This window comes from Heloderma suspectum, chromosome 15, assembly GCF_057233095.1.
Source record: "Heloderma suspectum isolate Gila_16-S chromosome 15, 16-S_ref, whole genome shotgun sequence".
Taxonomy (NCBI): domain Eukaryota; kingdom Metazoa; phylum Chordata; class Lepidosauria; order Squamata; family Helodermatidae; genus Heloderma; species Heloderma suspectum.
Genome location: NC_139472.1, coordinates 8,833,038 through 8,853,713, shown reverse-complemented (window position 1 = coordinate 8,853,713; position 20,676 = coordinate 8,833,038). Strand labels below are relative to the sequence as shown.

Here is a 20,676-nt window from a genome sequence, read left to right as displayed (position 1 = left end):
GCGCACCCTGCCCTGCTGCCCCCGCCAATGGGAGCCGCGCTTCCGCGAGCAGGCGCCCCCCGCCAAGCCGAGGCCGCGGTCGGGCTGCGGCGTGCCCGGGCGGCCCCGCAGGCTGCGCCAGGCGCGATCGCGGCGGCGGGCAGGCGCGGCGCCGCGGTCCCGCGCCCGGCCGGCCATGGAGCCCGCCCCGGCCGCCGCCGCCGTGCAGGGAGGCTGGTTCCGCGAGACGTGCAGCCTGTGGCCCGGCCAGGCGCTGTCCCTGCAGGTGGAGGACGTGCTGCATCACCGGCGCTCGCCCTTCCAGGAGATCCTCGTCTTCAAGAGGTGGGGCGGCGGCGCGCGCGGGGCCCGCGCCTGTCAGAGCCGGCGAGCGCGGGCCTTCGGCACGTGGGGAGCGGGAGACGCGTGTCCGGCGCGGGGGCGCGAGCGGGGCTCGGCCCTTGCCCGGAGGGAGCGCCCCCCGGCCCCGAGCGGGCCTCTCCCGGGGCGCCGCCAGCTTGGGCACCCTTGGCGCGGCCAGCCCCGCATGGCCAGCGCTGGCGGGCGGGCGGGCAGCAGCGGCGGCCCTCCAGGGTTGCGGGCGGGGATTTCCCCGAGCGCGACGCGGAGAGCGAGCCTGGGGCCCTGGGGGCGCCGCGCGGGGGCTCTGCCGCCGAGCCGCGGCCCCCGCGTGCGCTGCAGCCGCGCCTCTAGCCCGGCTTTGGGCTCGAGCGGGCCGAGGAGATGCTTCCGAGGGGCGAAGGCGCGGTTCCTTCGCGCCCTGTTCGGCCCCGTCACCTGGCACGCGCAGACGCGCGCCGCGCTCCTGGGAACGTCGGAAGCTGCCTTGTACCGAAGGGCCGTCTAGCCCGGTGCCGCCCACACCGGCCGGCAGCAGCGGCTCTCCTGCGTTTCAGGCAGGGTTCCTTCCTAGCCCTCCCTGGGGATGGAGCCGGGGACCCGCCGTGTGCAGAGGAGGTGCTTGGTCGCTGAGCTGCAGCCCCTTGAACTGGAGATGCCGGCAAGATCAAACCTGCCCGTCTCCCCGCGCAAAGCACGCCGGTGTGCCAGGTCAGACCACAGCATAGCGGCGTTGCACCTGCTTTGCGTGGAGAAGGTCCCAGGCTCGATCGCCGGCATCACCAGTTTTTATAAAGGGTTAAGTAGCAGGTGATAGGAAAGACCGGCATAGACGGTGTTGGGCTAAATGGACCATTCGTCTGAGCTGGCAGATGGCAGTTTCCTACGCCTATCCAGCCCAGGATTTTCTACAAGGTCTACTTGGCAAAAGGTCTTTCATATGCTGAGATGCTTTTTATCTGGAAATGAACCTCTTGGGTTCAAAGTGTGTGTTCAGGCACAGAGCTATGGCCATTAACCTCCAAGGATGTCTAAATTCTCCTTCCCGTTATACTTTTTTTTTCCTGCCCCCAAATAATTCCTTTTGAAAAGAAAATGGGGGGATGCCCGGGGTGTTTTATTACATAATAGCTCCCGCTAATACCAATCTTGGGTGGTGAGTGCCAATAGGAATGGAGCCAAAGTGGGGCTTCTGACTGAGACACAAGAGGGGGTTATCAGCATGCTGGGGCTGGGGGGACAAATCCCAGGTTTGTAGAAATACGAAAAACAAAGTAAAGGAGGCAAAAAACAGCCGAAGGACATCAATGTGTGATCGGTACCAATGGCATGCTGAGCATTAGTTGGGGGGCAGAAAAACAAAGTGGTGATGGAATACCCACCTTGATCTCCATATACTGCAACTCCCATAACCCCTGACCACTGGCCACCCTGTCCAAAACACCTGGGGGGCATAGGTTACCTACCCCTGCATTATAATAACCTAAAGGAGAGGATGCTTTGCTGATAGGAACACTGAACGTTCCTGCCAGGAGGTGAGGTCCCATGTGTAATCATGATTTTTAAAAATCAGGTTCGTGCCCCAAGGAAATTCCAGTCTAAAGCTGGACAGCGGGAGACGCAAGCAAAAGGGCGGGAATGTTTTGAGAAGCAATGAATTAACTGGAGCCAATGCAGTTATGCGTACTTAGATTTTTGAGGCAGTTGGGGGAGGTGTGGACGCAGTTGGGAGAGGTGGGGGGAGATTGTTAAGGGCCTTTTTTTGATTTGGGAATTTAGCTGAGCCTGCCCGTATATTTTCCTCATAAGGACTGGAAGCATGAATGTGGAGTTGAAGCTGGAAGGCTTCTTTTGCAGGCTGGCTGCCCCTGCCTCCCTCCATCCTTATCGTTTCCCTTTTCTGCCTCTCTCTCCTGCAGCAAAACCTACGGGAACGTTTTGGTCCTCGATGGTGTTATACAGTGTACAGAGAGGGATGAGTTTTCCTACCAGGAAATGATTGCCAACCTGCCCCTGTGCAGCCACCCAAATCCACGGAAGGTGAGCCTCACTGTGTCACTGTCCCAGGGAACACCCCACCCCATCATAAGAAGAGCCTTGCTGGATCGAACAAAAGAGCCATCTCACCCCTTATCCTGTCCCCGCCAAGGGTCAGCCCATATGCTGCATGGAAGCCCTCAAGCCTGGAAGTGATAGCGCCCTCAGGACACTATTGCTCCCTGGCAACACTGCCTCTGAGAGACCAAGTAGCCTTCGTCGCTAGTAAAAGACCTCTCCTTGGCGGTAAATTTGCTCAACCCCCTTTCAAAGGTATCTCCGCTCAGCAGCTGTTACCGTACCTTGTGGTAATGAATTCTGCAAACGTATACCGTATTTATTCTTCTGTTTATTCTTCACGTTTTAAATCTGTACCCTGCCTTTCTGCCAAACAATGGCACTCGAGCCAGCTAATAAAAATTAAGGCTACCCCTAATGTTTTTCTGCTGTAAGAATTCAGTTGAGCCTGCCTATATATATATATATATATATATATATATTTCCCCCTCATGAGGACTAGAAGCGTGAATATTGTGTTAAAGTTGCAGGGATGTAGAAAGATGTTTTCGTATAAGAGTCAATCCTTTAGTCAATCTAGCCCAGTATTGTCGACACTGACTGGCAGCAGCAGCTCTCCAGGGTTTCAGGCAGGATTTTTTCCTAAGCCGTCCTGGAGATGCTGGAAATTGAACCCGGGACCTTCTGCATGCAAATCAGGGGCTCTGCCATTGAACTGCAGCCTTTGTGTTTTCTTTTGTCTCCCTCCAATCTCCCACCCATCAATTGCACTCGAGGAGAGGACACCCCATGAGAGGGAGAGAATGTTCTCTCTGTGTGTGGCTCTTAGCGACTCATGCAGAGATGCTTTGAAGGTAGAATACTTATTAATTAATTAATTAATTAATTTATCACTACATTTGTATCCCACCTTGCAAGGAATCCAAGGTGGCTTACCTGGCCCTCCTCCTCTCCATTTTATTCTCACAACAACCCAGTGAGGTAGGCCGGGCTGAGAGTCAGTGACTGGCCCAAAATCACCCGGTGAGTTTCATGGCTGAGTGGGGACTAGAATCCGGATCTCCCGAGTCCCAGTCCAGTGCTCTAACCCTATGCAACACTGGCCCTCTGGATGGGGCTTTCTGCTCTGCCTGGCTTAAGTGGTTGTTCCTTCTCTTTTCACCCTGGAAAGATGAGGCGGCTTGCTTTTTTTTTCAAGACGTATTACTTCACATCTGAGGAGTCTGGTGGCCACATCTGGGTCTTCAATTGCTCTGAAGGTAGCATCCTAGTGCCAACATAGGATTCTGAAATAAATACGCACGCATCTAGTCCTCATGAGGAAAATATATTGGCAACTCAGCTAAATTCGTAAAGCAGAAAAAGTCAGGGAAAGGCTTGATGAGTGCTTGTGTATCTTACACCTCATAGGTTTAGGGCACAATCCTGTGCATGCTTAGATAGAGGAAAAGGCCTACAACTCCCAGCATTCCCCAGCCAGACAGAAAAAAGTCCTACAACTCCCAGCATGCCCCAGCCAGACAGGTCTTTTCTCTGCCCAAACATGCATAGGATTGCACCCTTAAGGACATTGCTAGTTTGTCCCAGGGTGGAGGAAGGCATTCTCTGGCGAAAGGGCTGCCCACCCCCAGTCTGTAAGACCAAGCTGCCTTACAGGCATTTTGAGGAAAGTCGGCTCATGAGGCTATTTTGAGGATGCTTTGGGGGGGGTGCTTTTTTGACCCATGAGCAAGCAGCCCGTTTCTATCCCAGCTGATCCTTATGAGGACCATACAATATTAAGACGTGGTGCTTGGCTTTTCCTTTCCCCTCTGCATCCCTTTTTCCTTCAATGTCGTGTCTTTTTTCTTTTTTAGATCGCCAGCGTTGAGGGCACAGGGGACTGTGATCTTACTGATCTCTGAACCGTCCTGACTGAAGGGGGGGGGGGGGTTATAAACACTTCAAAATAAATAGACAAATAATTTTTCTTAATGCGCATTCTTCTCTTTCTTCAGGTGCTCATTATTGGTGGGGGCGATGGGGGTGTCTTGAGAGAAGTGGTGAAGCATCCCACGGTCGAGTCGGTAATACAGTGCGAAATCGACGAGGTACGTCCCGTGTGTGTGTGTATTCTGGATTAAAACCAGAAGCCTTCTTTGCTGTTATATTCAAAAAGACACCAGTGTGTTCCATCAATGAGGTCACAGAACAACTGGAAAGACATCTTCCTTGCCCCTGTAGACAAGCCCAATTAATATTCTTTCCCTGTGTCTCTCTCTCCCTTTTGCCCGGCAATGAGACTGTGGTTTCTGGGTGATTATTATTATTACTATTATTATTAATTCTTACGGATGCAATCCTGTGCATATTTAGACAGGAAAAAAAATCCTACAATTCCCAGCATAGTTGACTGGAGGGATGCTGGCAGTTGTAGGACTTTTTTCCTGTCTAAACTTGCATAGGATTACACCCTAAATGAGTATTTGTGTGGCTTGCAGCATGGTGATGTATTTATATATAAAATGTACATACTGCCTAACTGGTGGGTGATCTCGGGGCAGCTTACACTCATAAAAAGAAACCCAAAACAGCAATAAAATAACAACCAAAATATTATCACCATCATTATTACTACTTGAGAGAGAGACTGACTGTTTCTTGTCTCTTGCCAAAGAGTCCAGTCTTCGGAATGTGTCAGCGGGGGTCTATGCATTTGTCACTCGCTCTCATACCAGGTTTTAATGCTAGGTTTTATTCTGGTTGTACTGTTATATTGCCGTTTTAAGCTGTCATATTTTGTATTGTTTTATGCTGCGCTCTCTGGTTTTAATTTTTGTGAACCGCCCAGAGAGCTCCGGCTGTTGGGCGCTATAGAAATGAAATAAATAAAAAACAAATGAAATGAAATAAGACAAAACTCTGTGGCTGCAGGACAACAGCACTAGAGCCAAAACAGGGTCACTGACAAACGAGAAGGAGAGACTGGCACATGTGGGTGAAATCTGAGAGATCCAGAAATACCACAAGCTAAAAAAAGGGAATATGTATTATTTATTAATTATTTGTCACATTTCTGTCCCGGCTTTTTTCCTCTTGCAAGGAACCCAAGGTGGCTGACATTGTCCTCCTCCTCTCCATTTTATTCTCACAACAACCCTGTGAGGTAGGTGAGGCTGCGAGTCAGTGACTGGCCCAAAGTCACCCAGTGAGCTTCATGGCCGGGTGGGGACTAGAATGTGGGTCGAACACTCTAACCGTTACACCACACTGGCTCTCCCCACCCCACAAAAAACCCAGACTGAAAAAATATGCAGCACGTATATGTGCGTTTCCAGGAACAACGGAATATTGAGCCTGAGTCATTAAAGAAAATGAAAAATAGAGGCAGTCAGAGAAGAGTGAGTCAGCTTGAGCCAGGTAGAGCTTATAGCAGGCTTCCACAGCCTGGTGCCCTTCAGATGTTGTGGACTTGAACTCCCATCGTCCCCAGGCAGTAGAGCCAATAATGCTCAGGAATGCTGGGAGTTGTAGCCCAAAACATCTGGAGGGCACCAGCTATGGTACCCTGAGAGGAGGGCATGGCTGGCTGGAATCCTCTGAAGGGGTGAGGATATACTGCAACACTTTTTTGCAGTTCTTGTTTGTTCTCATAAATTTGTCTCCTGCACCCGTTTGGATTTCCTGCTGGGTGTTCCTTGGTGGGAGTGTAGGTGCCTTTTCTCGTGTGTGTGGGTGTGAATTTTGTGACACGCACACGAGCCCTTCTCATCCGACACGCTTAGGGAGCCGCCGCCGTAGCCTCGGATCGAATCCGCACCACGCGAAGCTGAGGTTTTTTGCAAAAGCCTGCCAAGGCTGGGCGGAGGAGGAAATGAAGCGTTTTCGTGCCCAGAGGACAGGAAGATGACTCGGTGTTTCGCACACAGCTGGAGGACAAGGGCTGGGCTTGGAACTGGATGTCCCTCACCAAAGATGGTGCCAGTTGAGAAATTGGCCCGAGGGCAGGGATGGGTGGATGGCAGATTCCTCCATCAGAGGGCCCTGAAATGTACCAGATTTCAGTCTACCAATGCCCGAGGGGATAGGGGGAGGAAGAAGCAAGCCAGTTTCTAGCAAAAACTTTGAACCGTTGAGGTCAAGGGTGTGTTTAGTTCAGTTTAATTTAGTTTAGTTTAGTTGTTTTATTTTAGTTGGTGATATCATCATCCTCATCTATATCGGAGGTAGGTAGCTGATGCCACCCCATTTTCCCTATATATTTATTTATTTTTTCCCAGAAAAAGGGGTGGAGGGCCTCAGCGGTGTTGGGGGGACTTGGCAGTCGACCGATACGGAGGCTTAGCGTGTATGGACACACTGAGCTTGTTTTCAAGCAAAATTTGCCTGTTCTCTGCCTTTGTGGCGGATAGAATGGTTTAGAATGTGACTTCTCCCCCGCCGCCAACTTTTTCTTGTTGGCCAGAGCAGTGCAGCCCAGAGAGCCACTGTGGTGTAGTGGTTAGAGCATTGAACTGGGTCTGGGTTGTAGTCCCCACTCAGCCATGAAGCTCACTGGGGGACTTCAGGCCAGTCACTGACGCTCAGGCTAACCTACAGGGCTGTTGTGAGGATAAAATGGAGAGGAGGAGGTCCATGTTCGCCGCCTTGGGTTCCTTGCAAGAAGGAAAAAAGCAGGAAATCGCCGTAATAAATGTAATAATAAAAGACCCGCAGGGGGTCAAGGTGGAATTGGCTCCTGGATACCCCCCCAAAGTTGTCCCCCCTCCTATGTATTAAAAGCAAGCTCTTTATTAGAGAGGGGATCCTGACGTAGCCAAAACGGTACTATCCACATAAAAAAGGAAGTACCAATGGGCCCAAGTCAGTTAGTCCAAGGCAATATTCTCCAGCCTTCCTCACCTGGTGTTGGTGAGGATGGTTAGAGTTTCAGTCCAACAGGTTTTGGGAGTGCCTGGCTCAGGACGGCTGCTCTGATTTGACTGGCAGCTGCCATTCAGGCTGCTGCACTTAACCGGGTGATGCCGGGGATTGAACCTGGGACCTTTTGCATGCAAAGCAGGGGCTCTGCCACTGAGCTATGGAAGGGCTGGAGCTCAGTAGCAGAGGCCTTTGCATGCACAGGGTCCCAGGTTTAATCTTTAGCTTCTCCAGGTAGGGCTAGGAAGGAATCCATCCTGAAACCCTGCAGAGCCCTGCCAGTCAGTGTCAACAATACTGGACTAGATGGACCAAAGGTATGACTTGGTAAGGCAGCTCTCAATGTTCCTACTTAAATCAGCCCTTTATTTAGAACCTTGAGGACTAGAATCTTTTAAGGAAAGGACCAGTGGGCTAACTCGATTTACAACCCTCCCCTAAGGAAGGGGGATAGAGGTAGCTCTTTGCTGAAGCCAAAGTGGTGAGAACTGCCCCTGAAGAGAGGGAGGGGTGACTGCATCACGCCCCTTCTTCTGCGGATGTCAACTGGCATCAGATTGGATGTTCCAGGGAAGGGCTGTGTGACTGCAGAAACCGCTGTGCTCTGGACATTGTCTGGTCCTTTCCACAAATTTGACTTTCGGGAGCAGATCCTGCTTCCAGGGAGAGGTCGCTCTCTGGCACAACCAGGAACTATGTAGGCAATCAGGCATAAGGTGAGGAACTCTGCTCCTTTGTTTGAGGGCAAGAGATGTACATAAGACAGCCTGCTGAGCCTGGCACCAACTTTACTGAAATGTGTTCGTTTCTTTAGAATCTTTGTATCCCACTTTTCAAGAAAAAAAGCTCTCAGAGCGGTTCAGGGTGGCTTTACGTGTTCATGTGCTCCACTCTTCCACCGAAATGGCTCCCAGAGTGTCTTACAATTGATTTTTTAAGAAACCGAGACAATCCCTGGCCTCAGGCTTAAAAGACACAGCACAGAAGGAAAAGAGGAGCGGGAGGGAGGGAGGAGGAAAACAAGCAAAATCCAGGGCCGGTTTGTAAAGTGGCCACTCTTAGAACGATCAGCTGGGACGGACACAGTGTAGGCAACCTGAGGGAATGGCTGCCACCCGGTGATGCGAAATAAGCGAACGAATAAAATGTTGCAGGACGTGATCCAAGCATCGAAGAAATACCTCCCAGGAATGGCCGTGGGATACTCCAGCCCCAAACTCACCTTACACGTCGGGGACGGCTTTGAATTCATGAAGCAGAACCAAGAGGCGTTTGACATCATCATCACAGACTCTTCTGACCCCATGGGTGAGTTCTGAGAGCAGACCCGGCCTGGCGGAGGAACCTGCTTCGATTACCGGACTCGCATATATATTAGTGCCTTGTGCCATTTCTTGAAAATCAAAATACTCTTTGTTGTTATTGTTATTATTACCGCTCCATAGCCAAAGATCTCTGGGCGGTTTACAAAAGATTAAACCCTTAAAAATACAACATGAAACATAATATTAAAACCATACACATACACAAACAATGCAAAACAGTGAACAACATAGATCCCAGGACCGGTTAAAACCTTACCATATGATGTCAAATGCCTGGGAGTAGAGGAGAGTCTCAACCTGGCACCAAATGGATGGCAGTGTTGGTGCCTGGTGGACCTCACTGGGGACAATGTTCCATAATTGGGAGCCACCACCAATAAGACCTCTCCTGTCTTGGAGAAAGGCCTCAGATGACCAATTGTGTATGAGTAGATTCATGCTGGAAGAGGTGCTTGTCCCTTCTGATGCTCAGTAGTTAGCTAAAGTTTGAGGCAATTATTTTTAGGGAAAGGTGGACCGATCAAAGGTTAGTGAGCTACACTTGGTAGCTCTGTGTAAGACAGAGCCATTAACGGGTGTTTTGTTGTTATTTGTAACTCACGCAGTTAAGCTAAATTCGCACCGTTGCAAGCGGCCCAGATCTGGTTTGGGTTTGTTGATGTCTAATGAGGTTTTAATCATGTTTTGTTGTCCTTAAGCTCAATTGCATCTCTCTTCCATTTCTCTCTGATTAACTACTGGAATACCCCTGCCTCTCCAGGTCCTGCAGAAAGCCTGTTCAAAGAGTCCTACTACCAACTGATGAAAACAGCTCTGCGGGAAGATGGAATTCTCTGCTGCCAAGGTGAGAATTGGCCAAAATTGAGCGTGGCTCTCTGGGGACTATGGGCGGGCCAGATTGGGAGCCACAGGCCAGAGGTTCAACATCCCTGGTCTAGCATCACAGCAAGGAACACTAGGGCGTTGAGCCTTCTTGGCAAACAGCCTCCCTTCCTGGGCATTTGGTGGTCCAGCCCAAATTTAGTTCTTTGAAAGCCAGGATGGTAAAGGGATCTGGAAACCCAAGTCCTGTGAGGAACGGTTGGAATTTCTAGGTATTTTTAGCCTAGTGAAGAGAAGACAATAGCGGTTTCTGAAATTTCTGAAAGGCTGGCATGCAGAAGATGTAGCGGGCTTCTTCTCTGTTGCTCCCAAGGGCGGGACTAGAATCGACGGGCAGAATTGGCAGGGAAGCAGATTTCGGTTGAACGTTAGGAGAAACTTCCTAATGGTAAGAGCTGTTCGACCCTAGAAGAAACTGCCTTCTCAGCTAGTGGGCTTTCCTGTGCTGAAGTTTTTTAAGCAGAGGCTGGACTGCGATCTGTCATCAATGCTGTAGCTACGAGATTCTGACACTGAGCCGCGGTCAGGCTAGTTGAGCTCCAAGATCCCTCCCAAACTCTAGAAATTCTGTGATTCTAACCTTGTCTCCTAGCGCTCAAGAGGTGAGGAGCCCCAGCGCCTGGACCGCATTGAGAAGCATGGCCTCTTTCTTTCCCCACCCCTGAGAAATTTGCTAACCTCCCCCTCCAAATTGTGTCTTGGCTAGGCGAATGCCAGTGGTTGCACCTCGACCTCATTAAGGAAATGCGCCAGTTCTGCAAGTCTTTGTTCCCTGTGGTGGAGTATGCCTACTGCACCATCCCGACGTACCCGAGCGGGCAGATCGGCTTTATGCTGTGCAGCAAGAACCCAGTAAGGACCCAGAGATTCTCCTGTCTTTGTGTATTTCTGTGTCTGTGTGTGCACCTTCCTCTGTGTGTGTTTCTGTGTGTGTACGTCTGTCTGTTTCTGTATCTGTGTTTCTGTCTCCCTCTCGGCCTGTGTGTGTCTGTTTCTGTATCTGTGTTTCTGTCTCCCTCTCAGTCTCTGTGTGTCTGTTTGTGTATCTGTGTTTCTGTCTCCCTCTCGGCCTCTGTGTGTCTGTTTGTGTATCTGTGTTTCTGCATGTCTCTGCGTTTCTCTGCATGTTTCTGTCTCTGCGTGTTTGTCTGTGTCTTTCTCTGCGTGCATTTCCGTGTTTCCTTGTCTCTGTGGCATAGGTGATTGGAGGAAGAATGGAGATAGCTCAGTGGTAGAGCCCTTGTTTTGTGTGCAGGAGGTTGCAGGTTCGATCCCTGGCATCTCCAGGTAGGGCTGGGAAGAAGACTCCTATCTGAAACCCTGGAGAGCTGCTGCTGTTGACAACACGGGGCTAGACGGACCGTTATAGGACAGCTTCAGATGTTACTAAATACTATACATGGGAGCGGCCATGCCTTGATGGTACAGCAGTTGCTTTGCACGCAGACGGTCCCAGGTTCAAGCCAGCTCTAGCCGTTGTCACCTCTGCCTGGAGCAGGTGTTTTGTCAAGCGAATGGGTCTCCATCGCCCATTCAAGGCCAAGCCATCCCCAAAATATGTTGCGTGACAACAGGGAACGATCTGTTGTTGTTGGGAAAATTCATTTGCCCCGCAGCTACTGTGAGGATTGCAGCTAAGCTCAGAGGAAACAGGGAAGTCTGAGGGGGTGGCACGTGATGTCAGTGTCCCTGCTAATAAAAACATTTCAGTACTGCATCCCTGTGAGGCCTGGTTCTGCTACACCTCTGGTCAGCCTTCAGTGCCTTAACAGTTTGCAGTGCATCTGCTGGGAGGAGGGAAGCCCACCGTCCTTTGCAGCTGTAGAGGAGTCAGTAAGCTGTTACTGGGTGGTTCTTCTGACCGGATGGGGGGTGCTCAACTTGTTCTGGATGCGGTTGCGTTCCCCCTGAAGGAGCCGGGTTGTAGCTTGGGGGTTCTCCTGGAACCATCTCTGCCATTTGAGGCTCAGGTGGCTTCAGTGACACGGAGTGCCTCCTGCCAACTTTGGTTGGCGGCCCAGCTATGCCCTGATGTGCACAGGGATAACCTGGCTTCATTTGTCTATGCTCTGGAAACCACCGTTAGACTACTGCAATGCGCTCCACAAGGGGCTACCCTTGAAGACAGTTCAGAAGCTGCAGTGCGTGCAAAATGCAGCAGCCAGATTGAGAACAGGGCCAAGGTGGTGCAAACATCTAACACCAATTCCAGCCCACTTGCACTGGCTGCTTGTACGTTTCTGAGCCCGATGCAAGGTGCTGGTTTTGATTTATAAAGACTTTACGTGGCTCGGGACTGCAGTACCTGGCAGAGCGCCTCTCCCAGCATGAACCTACCCGTGCACGACCTTCATCATCTGAGGCCCTCCTCCAGGTGCCTCCTCTAAGGGAGGCTTGGAAGGTGGCAACAAGGGAGATGGCCTTCTCAGTGGTGGCCTCCCCATTCTGGAATGATCTCCCTGGTGAGGCCCACCTGGCACCACCATTGTTATTTTTTTGGCACCAGGTGAAGACCTTCCTCTTCTCTCAGGCATTTGGCAGCCTATGATGAGGTTTCAATCAGTTCCTGGATTTGTCTTATTGATAATTGTTTCAAATTGTTTTAGATATATGTGTGTCTCTGTTGGTGCTGTCTGTTTATATGTTTGTGTGTCAATGATTTTTATAATGTATTTTTAAGTTTGTAATCTTTGTAAACCACCCAGAGAGGTTCAGCTGTTGGCCAGTATAGAAAGGTAAGAAATGAGAGAAAATGAGAATGAAAAGAAATGAAGCAGGATTCATTTTTGCTTTCATCCTCCTCCCCCAGAACACTAATTTCAGAGAGCCCGTCCAACCGCTTTCCCCAGGACAAGTGGACAGCATGAGCCTCAAGTATTACAACGCGGACATCCACCGGGCTGCTTTCGTCCTGCCGGAATTTGCACGAAAGGTAACAAAGGGAGGGCCTTACATGGTGCTATTTTTCCCTTTCCCTAAGCCTTAGGTGCGGAGGCCTCCTGCGTGGATCCCCTCAACGGGGGAATCTTTGAGGGCTGGTTGTCATGGCCCGGGAGTCCAGCAGTGACATGGACTCTGAAGCCAAAGGTCCGGTGGTGCCAACAGAGGAAACTCCAGGCTTGAGCACCACTGCAGGACCTCCAGAGACCCCTGAGCCTAGCCCCAGCACCGGACCGACGCCCTCATCGACAGGAGCCCCACGGTCCAGGGAGCCGGTGTGCCAAGGCCGGCAGCGTGCCAGGCATGAGCTCTTGGAGAGGCGGAGGAGGGCTAGGCTACAGGCCAGGGGCCGGTCCCTTTAAGGGTTCCGCTCTTAAGGAAGGGGTGGATCTGGAGCTGTAGCATAGAAGGCTTCAGTCTGGCCCCAGCCCTTGTGGGAGCAAGTTACTCACTAGGAACTCTCCTTGGGGCTGAAACTCCTGCCTTGACTCCTTGCCGCCCTGCTGCCTGGCCTCTTGCTGCCTAGTGTTGATCGCCATGGGCATCTGCTCAGTCCAGCACAGGACGCCAGTGTGGGCCTAAGTGTGAGAGAGGCAAAAAACACAAACGTCAACCAAGTGGAAAGCTGGAGCGAAGACGATGAGCCGGTGTGGAAGAAGATGCAAAGCTAAGAGCCAGTGCGGTGGTAGTGGTGAGAATGTTGGGCTGGGACACGGGAGAGCCAGGTTCTAGTCCCCACTTGGCCACAGAAGCTCTCTGGGTGACTTTGGGCCAGTCGCTGACTCTCGGCCTAAGCTACCTCACAGGGTTGCCGTGAGGATAAAATGGAGGAGGAGGGCCACGTGAACCACCTCGGGTTCCTTGCAAGAGGACAAAAGACAAGATATAAATGTAATAATAAATTTTAAAAGTGCGGTACTCCCTATTCCCCACTGCTCCCAGTGACGTTCATGGGCCTCACCACATACATTGGTCCCCCAAGAGGACTTGGGAACATCCCAACCCCATCAAACAGGGCTGGGCAGACGGTCGCACTCCAGATGTTTGGGACTTCGACTCCCAGAAGCCCCTGCTTGCATGGCCTATGCTGAGGAATGATGGGAGTTGAAGGCCAAAACATCTGGGGATCTGCTTTCCGCCCATCCCTGCCCTAAGGCAATGGAAACCTGTCTCTGCAGGTTTCTGCCCCCACAACGTTGAGTTCACCAATCCAGGACTGAATTTCCCCGATGGCAACCAGGGAGAAAGTGATCGAAGGCCAATCAGAAAGCAGGAGCATTTAGGGATGTGAGTGGGTCAAAATGTGATCGCATGCTGGTAGAGCTCATTTTCCCGTTTGTTTTATGACTTCATTTCCCCCACATACACACACTCCCTGCCCTGGTTTTGGGATCTGTGCGTACTTTTGCCTCCTCTGCAAAAAGAACAAAGAGTTTTGCCTCTTCTGAATATGTCCTTTCTCTGGCTTTGAAGTTGTTCTCAGCCCTTCCTCCAGCCTTCGGACTGGATACATGGCTCCAAAGTTGCTTGGAATAGCTGCAGCCCCTTCCGAATTTTCTAAGTTTTCTCCTTTTTATTTCCTTTCCCCCTTGGCGAGACTTTGGTTTGACTGCTTTATCCTGGACTGTTTTCCCCCATTCTGAAAGGTCAAAATGCCTCTCTGCAGCCTGGGTTACTGGCAGGAAGAGGGTTCAGCTCAAAGATGCTGGTATTTTGGGGGCCCACCTTGAATAATTTTAGAAACCTCTATCTCAGGGCTGCAGAACCTCTTCGCAGGGCCAAATCCCATTTCAATGACGCTCTCAGAGGCCACTTTCAAGGGTGGGTGGAGCCAGAGGCAAAAGGGGCAGGGCCAACATGCCAAAAACACCAGCATATTTTCGCTTAAAGCTCTTAGCTGCCAGGATTTGGTCTCTGGGCTTGAAATTCTGCCCCCCTCTTCTATCATGTGCGCGCGCGTGCGCGCACACACACACACACACACACCAGTCGCCTTTTCTCTAAAATTAAAAGGCCTTGTCTTTGCGTGCTTTCCCTATGGGGGATTTGCTCAGCCATTTTCGACACTCTTCTATCTCTGCAATGCCTCCCTTGACATGGGCCAACCAGAGCGGTACACGCTCTTCCGAATGCGGCTACATCCTGGATTCACATAAAAGGCATTTATGGTGCTGACCATCCTTCCCAAACCTAACGCCTTCCAGCTGTTGTCAGCTTCCAACTTCCAGCAGGGCCAGTGGCTGTGGCTGATGGGACCTGTAGTCCAACAACATCTGCAGGGCTGCAGTTCCCCCACCCCGTTTGACTTCCCCCAGCCCCAAGGAAGGGATGTTGGAGTCTGCAAGTGCGTACACGTGTGAAAATCTTCGCCTAGATAATGTGCCTGTATTTTGTCTGGCCCCGAACGTGCTCCCAGCAGCTGTGGATCTTTCCCTCCCTTTCTTGGCGGCTCGACTCCTGATTCCTCCCTTTCTGCTTCTCCCCCTCTAGGCGCTGAGCACTGTCTGAAAATGCCGTCAGGCGGGCTGCCCCTTGCCTCAGAGCCCCCGGGGTTTTGAAGTGACGTCAGTATCGTGGATTTCCTCCAGCAGGCGACTTGGCAACATCCCGCCAGCAAAACATTCCTGACAATGTTTTTTTTTAAAGAAGAAGAGGAGGAGGAGACTCCGGCTTCCCACCCTGCCGAGACTGCAAAAAAAACAACCAACCACAAGCCTGGTTGCTGACCCATCGCTTGAACTGCTGTTTCCAGGGCTCTGAATCTTAACGTAGATCTGCCTTTTTCCTTTTTAACCCCCCACCCCGCTCAAACGTCTGTATTTATAACTGACAACGTATCCTACCACCACCACCCTTCAGCCAGGTGGGGAGGGATCAGACACTTGCTTCGATGCTTTGCCCTATAATGCAACGGACCGGCTGATGGAGGAGGGGAGGGAGTTTTCTTGGGACCCCCTTTCGGTTTTTCTGCCCCTGTTTGCCACACCCTTCCTACCCTGCTCTGCTCCACTTTCCGTTGGATGCGCAGCTCCCTCTCCCCTCCCAGTGCCGCCCTTCGCCTACACACCCCTCCCCAGTGCGGAGTGGACACGGGCCCATCGGCGCTCAGGAACGTCCCTTGCGGCATTTGAACTGGTGGAGTGTAGCTCCGGGGAGCCCTTTTCTTAGCACCCTCTGAGCAGTCGGGGAGCTTCCTGGATTTTGTCCGGAGGGAAGCTCTAACCTGTCTGTATACTAAAAAAAACACACACACTTTTTTTTGTTAAGGGCAGAGGGAAGAGGAAAAGCATCGCTCCCCCTGCTGCCGCCCACTTTTCTACGGATGGCGATGCCTTTCCTTCCAACTGCCTAAGGGGCACTAATGCATGCCAGTGGCCAAATGAACGGTTTGCATCTTGCCACTTTCATCTCATCTGCTTCCAGATTGTCGCTGTAATCATGCGTCCTTCCTGGTGGGGTTGGGGGTGGGTGGGTGCTAGAACCCACTGTCCCACCGAGCATTACTAATTACATATTAAAAGTCCTCTGAGCCCCGCTGAGAAGCCAACACAGCGTCCGTCCGTCCGTCCGTCCGCCCCCCCCCCGGGTGACAGAGTTCGGGGGATACCTGAGCCACAGAAATGCCACCAGCTTATTCAAGGCAGCAAGCGGAACTGAGCTTTTTAAGCCCAGCGTCGTTTCAGGTCTCAGCCCCACGCTGTGTCTCTCTCTTAGCAATATGTCTTAGGGCATTTTCTATATGGTTACAAGATGACATTTATCTATGTCCTCATTTAAAAATAAAAAAATAGCAGAGGTGCTGAAGTCACCTCATTGCAGCCTGTGCCCACATCACCTTAACTCTGCTCAGGGATGGGAGAAAGGTGTGCCCACAGTTTTGGCGGAAGGGAGTGTTGACTGTGGGGGGAGGTTTCTCTTTTAAGTCACGATTGTCAACAGCACATTCAAAGCCTCTTTATTGTTCTCTCTCAGCCTTCGGTGGGGCAGGGGGACTGAGACAGAGAAGGCAGAGAAAATAATTTGCATTTCCTGTTCTGGGCATTTACTTTTCCCACGGTGCGGCCTTCCTCAACCTTGTGCCCTCCGGGTGTGTTGGACTACAACTCCCATGTTCCCCAGCCAGCCAGCCATGCTAGGCTAGGGATGTTCAGAAATGCAAGAGGAGGATTAAAAAAACAGCCTTTTTTGTTTTGTCTATTCTGTTTACACTAGACTTTGGCAAAGAATGTGTGTAGAGCTCAACATCCTGAGCATCTCAGCGGTGGTTGTCTGGTCTGTGTCTGTGGGCAGTTGTGGCCCTCTGGATCCAGGGTGCACAAACTCAGGGGCAGGGCCCAAATCTGGCCCTCTCTCTGGCACTGCCCCCTTTCCTGACTGCCAGTCGTTTGGAAGTTTCCCAGCCTTTGTGCAGTTTCTCCCCCCGCCCCCCCAATTCTAAAAGGTTGAAATAGCTCTCCTAAAACTAGTGACTGTCATCAAGGGTTTGAGGGCGCAATCCTATGCATGCTGAGGCAGAAAAAAGTCCTGCAACTCTCAGCATTCCCCAGCCAGCATGGCTGGCTGGGGAATGCTGGGAAGTATAGGACTTTTTCCTGTCTCAGCATGCATAGGATTGCGCCCTCAAGCTGCAGTATGCTAGTATTTTGGCCCACTCCTTTTGCCTTCAGCTCCATTTAGCCCAACACTGTCCATTACCATCTCAGGCAGAGAGACCATCTGTCCTGTCACCTGCAACTTAACCCTTTTTTAAAAGTGGAGATGCTGGTGATCAGACCTGGGACTTCATGCATGCGAAGCAGGTGGAACGGTGCTATGCTATGGTCTGACTTGGCATCTGGGCATCTTTGATGCTTTGCGTGGAGAAACAGGCCGGGTTGGATCTGGCTGGCATCTCCAGTGCAAGGGGCTGTGGCTCAGTGACCAAGCACCTGCTTTGCACACGGCGGGTCCCCGGTTCAATCCCTGGTATCTCCAGGTACAGCTAGGAAAGGATCTTGCCTGTAACCCTGGAGAGCAGCTGCTGCCCGTCAGTGTCAACAGTATTGGGCTAGTTGGACCAATGGTCTGCTTCGATATAAGGCAGCTTCCAGTGTTCCTATTTAAGTTAGCCCTTTATTCAGAACCACGAGGACTAGAAACTTAGGAAAGGGCTGTAACTCAGCAGTAGAACCTCTGCTTTCCATGCAGAAAGTCCCAGGTTCGATCCCCAGCATCTGCAGGTAGGGCTAGGAAAGAATCCTGCCTGAAACCCTGGAGAGCCAGTGTGGGTAATACTGGGCGAAGGCTCTGACTGTGTAAGGCATCTTCCTATGTTAGATGTGTATATTCTGTTTGACAAAGGGATAATTAAAATACGCAAACACACACCCCCCCCCCGGAAATTTACTAAATCTGCTGCATATTTAAAGTAGTTTAGACCTGATACTGTACCCACAAAGGAACAATAAGAACTGTAGGGAATGTTGAAGTCGAGATTCCAACCAGTCTCCAGAACCCAGGTTGAGAATAACTCTCCCATTTGACAATGTTCTCCCTATGTAGCCCTTTAAAAGTGACGCATGCCATAAGTCTGAATGGCCACTAGATGGCACTGTGGTGTAGCATGCCTGGAAGGATGGAGCATTGATGTCTTGGCCTAGATGGGTCAGCTAGGTGCAGCACTGCCACCTGCTGGGTTGTGCTAGTGTTGCAGCTGGTGATCTTCCTGTGGTCAGCTCCGGGCGGACTGGAGGCAGGGATGTTGGAGAAATCCGCAATTGATTCAAATTACATTGGATTTCCATGAATCCAACCTGTGGACTTTTTTTTTTTTTACTTTCTGGAATTGTACACAAATTCAGTCATACAAAAATAATGAAAGTTGCTGGAAAGAACCTAATATAAACGCCATTAAAAAAAACAACAAGTTTTATACATGTCTGATCTCCTGTGTAGCAATCTTTTTTTGTGCACTCTGCTCATTGATTGTACCCTGAGCTAAGAGAAATATGCAAAATGTTATGTGCCAGCAAAAGCTCCATAAATTGTGGCGGACTTTTTTGTATGCTTTCCCGAAGGGGAAAATAAATCCAGTTCCATCACTGAGCAGACAATGGAGCAAAATGATTGAGGGGCTGGAGAAACTCCCCTATGAGGGAAGATTAGAACAGCTGGTATCGTTTAGCTTGGAGAAAAGGTAAGGGGAGATATGATAGAGGTCTACAAAATTATGCATGGTGTGGAGAATGTGGATAGGGAGACATTTTTCTCCCTCCCTCATAATACTAGGACCCAAGGGGGTCATCCCATGAAGCTGATTGGCGGGAGATGCAGGACAGAGAAAAGGAAGGACTTCCTCACATAGTGCAGAATTAAACTGCGGGATTTATGACAAGACATAGCGATGGCCACCAATTTGGATGGCTTTAAAAGGGGATTAGACAGATTCCTGGAGGAGAAGGCTATCAATGGCTCCTAGTCCTGACGGCTCTGTGCTACCTCCAGGATCAGTGGCAGTGAGCCTATGTACACCAGGTGCTGGGGACCATGGGCGGGAGGGTGCTGTTGTGCTCATGTCCTGCTTGAGGGTTTCCCCTGGGCAGCTGGTTGGCCACTGTGTGAACAGAATGCTGGACTAGATGGACCCTTGGTCTGATCCTGCAGGGCTCTTCTTACATTCTAATAAAAGGCGCCTGACATTCTGCAAAAAACAAGACGGAACAGTTTTAACGTTCTGCGCATGTCGACTTTGGACGCTGGCTGTAGTTGTGATTAAAATCTTGGCATGAGCCAGGGAAGTTCCTTACTTATCCATAATCACCCAAACAAGAGGCACCTATTTGATCAGGTTTTAATTTTGCAATGGCATTACACCAATGAAGATGATGAGACAAAATGGTTCAGGAGCAAACCATACAAAACAAAGACAAGGTTCCCAGTAACAAATTCAAAACAAACCAAGTGCCAAGAACAAAACAAAGGTGCATTGGACCAGTTAATACTTCTTTGCGGTTTATGCTATTGGACGGTACAGTTAAACTAAACTATTCCTCAAAGCCATTGCATCAAAAAGACAGTTTTTCAAACACAACAGTATCAGTAAATATCCAATAATCATATGATTTATAACAATTTGCAAAGACTGAAAACGGGGAAAAGTTTCACGTTTCTGAGTTACCAGCAGTCTGCTGGTCAGTAAAGGCAAAATAGCCTATTGCATTTGTGGGTTAATAGTGAGATATTAACTGGTGTTTCAGCTCGCCCTTCCCAGTGTGTGGGTAGTCCTACAACCAGTTGTAGACACAGTAGTCTTAGCAAACTGGTATGAGTTACAAACTGTTATGAGTTATGTCCACTTGAGCACCCGAAGAAGACTTCCCATAGTAGTAGACTGCTAGATATAACCTTTCTGAGGATCATGTAAACCGCCTGAGGTTCCTTGCAAGAGGGGAAAAAAGGCAGGATATACAGTGAATGTAACACAAATAAATAAACCTGGGGGACCTCACCTGCTTTGTGAACAAAAAGGGGAACAGTAACATGAAAGGCAAAGGTCATCCTGTAGGCAAAAATGTTAAGAAGAGTGATGCAGTGAATTGGATCAGGATCTTGCTGCATGCACTTGTCTCTGCATTCCTCCTTTCTCCTGTGTTAAATTTTAGATTGAATGTGCCTTGGGGCAGAGAGCTGTCCCTCTTGTACTCCATAAAAGAACACGAGCTGTCCCTCTTGTACTCTGTAAAAGAACACGTATATGCTGCTGCATAAAGAAACAACCACCCACTTGAGGAAGAGGATGAAGAAACTGGGAGCCGCAATATGGGATGGGACCCTAGGTGAGTGAGAGCGCATCTCTTTTGCACACAGACAGTCCAAGGTTCGATCTCCGCTGTCTTTAGCTAAAAGGATCAGGTAGTAGGTTGTAGGAAGAACCTGGTATTAAGTGTTTTCCAAATGTTCCTAACATCCAGGGAGGAATTTGGATGCAAAGGATTTGGGAAACATTGCTACAAAGAGGCAATTAAAAACACAGGTATCATAAAGGTAGATTCATCCAAGGGAGGGGATCAGGTGTGACTCCCTAATGAGCATAAATTCCAGCGCCGCTGCAAAACCACCTTCATCAGGCTCCTCCTTCAGCTGTCACCACCAGCAACCACTCCACCAGCCTGGCTGAAGGAGGACTTGGGTTGTTTTTTTTCCTCTTCCCTCCCCTTCCATTTTTCCTTTTACGTTGTGTCTTTTTAGATTGTAAGCC

At 50.3% G+C, this 20,676-nt stretch overlaps 1 protein-coding gene across 3 annotated transcripts; it reads left to right on the top strand.

Moving 5' to 3' along the window:
• Window positions 1-75: 75 nt before the first annotated feature.
• Window positions 76-18,354, top strand: SRM (spermidine synthase). 3 transcript variants are annotated; one of them, XR_014786085.1, is made up of 9 exons: window positions 76-324; window positions 2,259-2,379; window positions 4,392-4,484; window positions 8,448-8,601; window positions 9,379-9,462; window positions 10,207-10,352; window positions 12,310-12,432; window positions 14,931-16,921; window positions 17,066-18,354. XR_014786085.1 is itself a non-coding variant. In XM_084822376.1 (8 exons), exons 1-8 carry the CDS (start codon window positions 176-178, stop codon window positions 14,946-14,948), a joined length of 888 nt encoding a protein of 295 aa, XP_084678502.1. In that variant the 5' UTR covers window positions 76-175; the 3' UTR covers window positions 14,949-18,350. The 3 variants fall into 3 exon arrangements, 2 of the variants coding, with proteins under 2 accessions (XP_084678502.1, XP_084678501.1); XM_084822376.1 differs by having other exon boundaries at window positions 14,931-18,350; XM_084822375.1 differs by lacking the exons at window positions 14,931-16,921; window positions 17,066-18,354 and having other exon boundaries at window positions 12,310-12,578.
• Window positions 18,355-20,676: the final 2,322 nt, after the last annotated feature.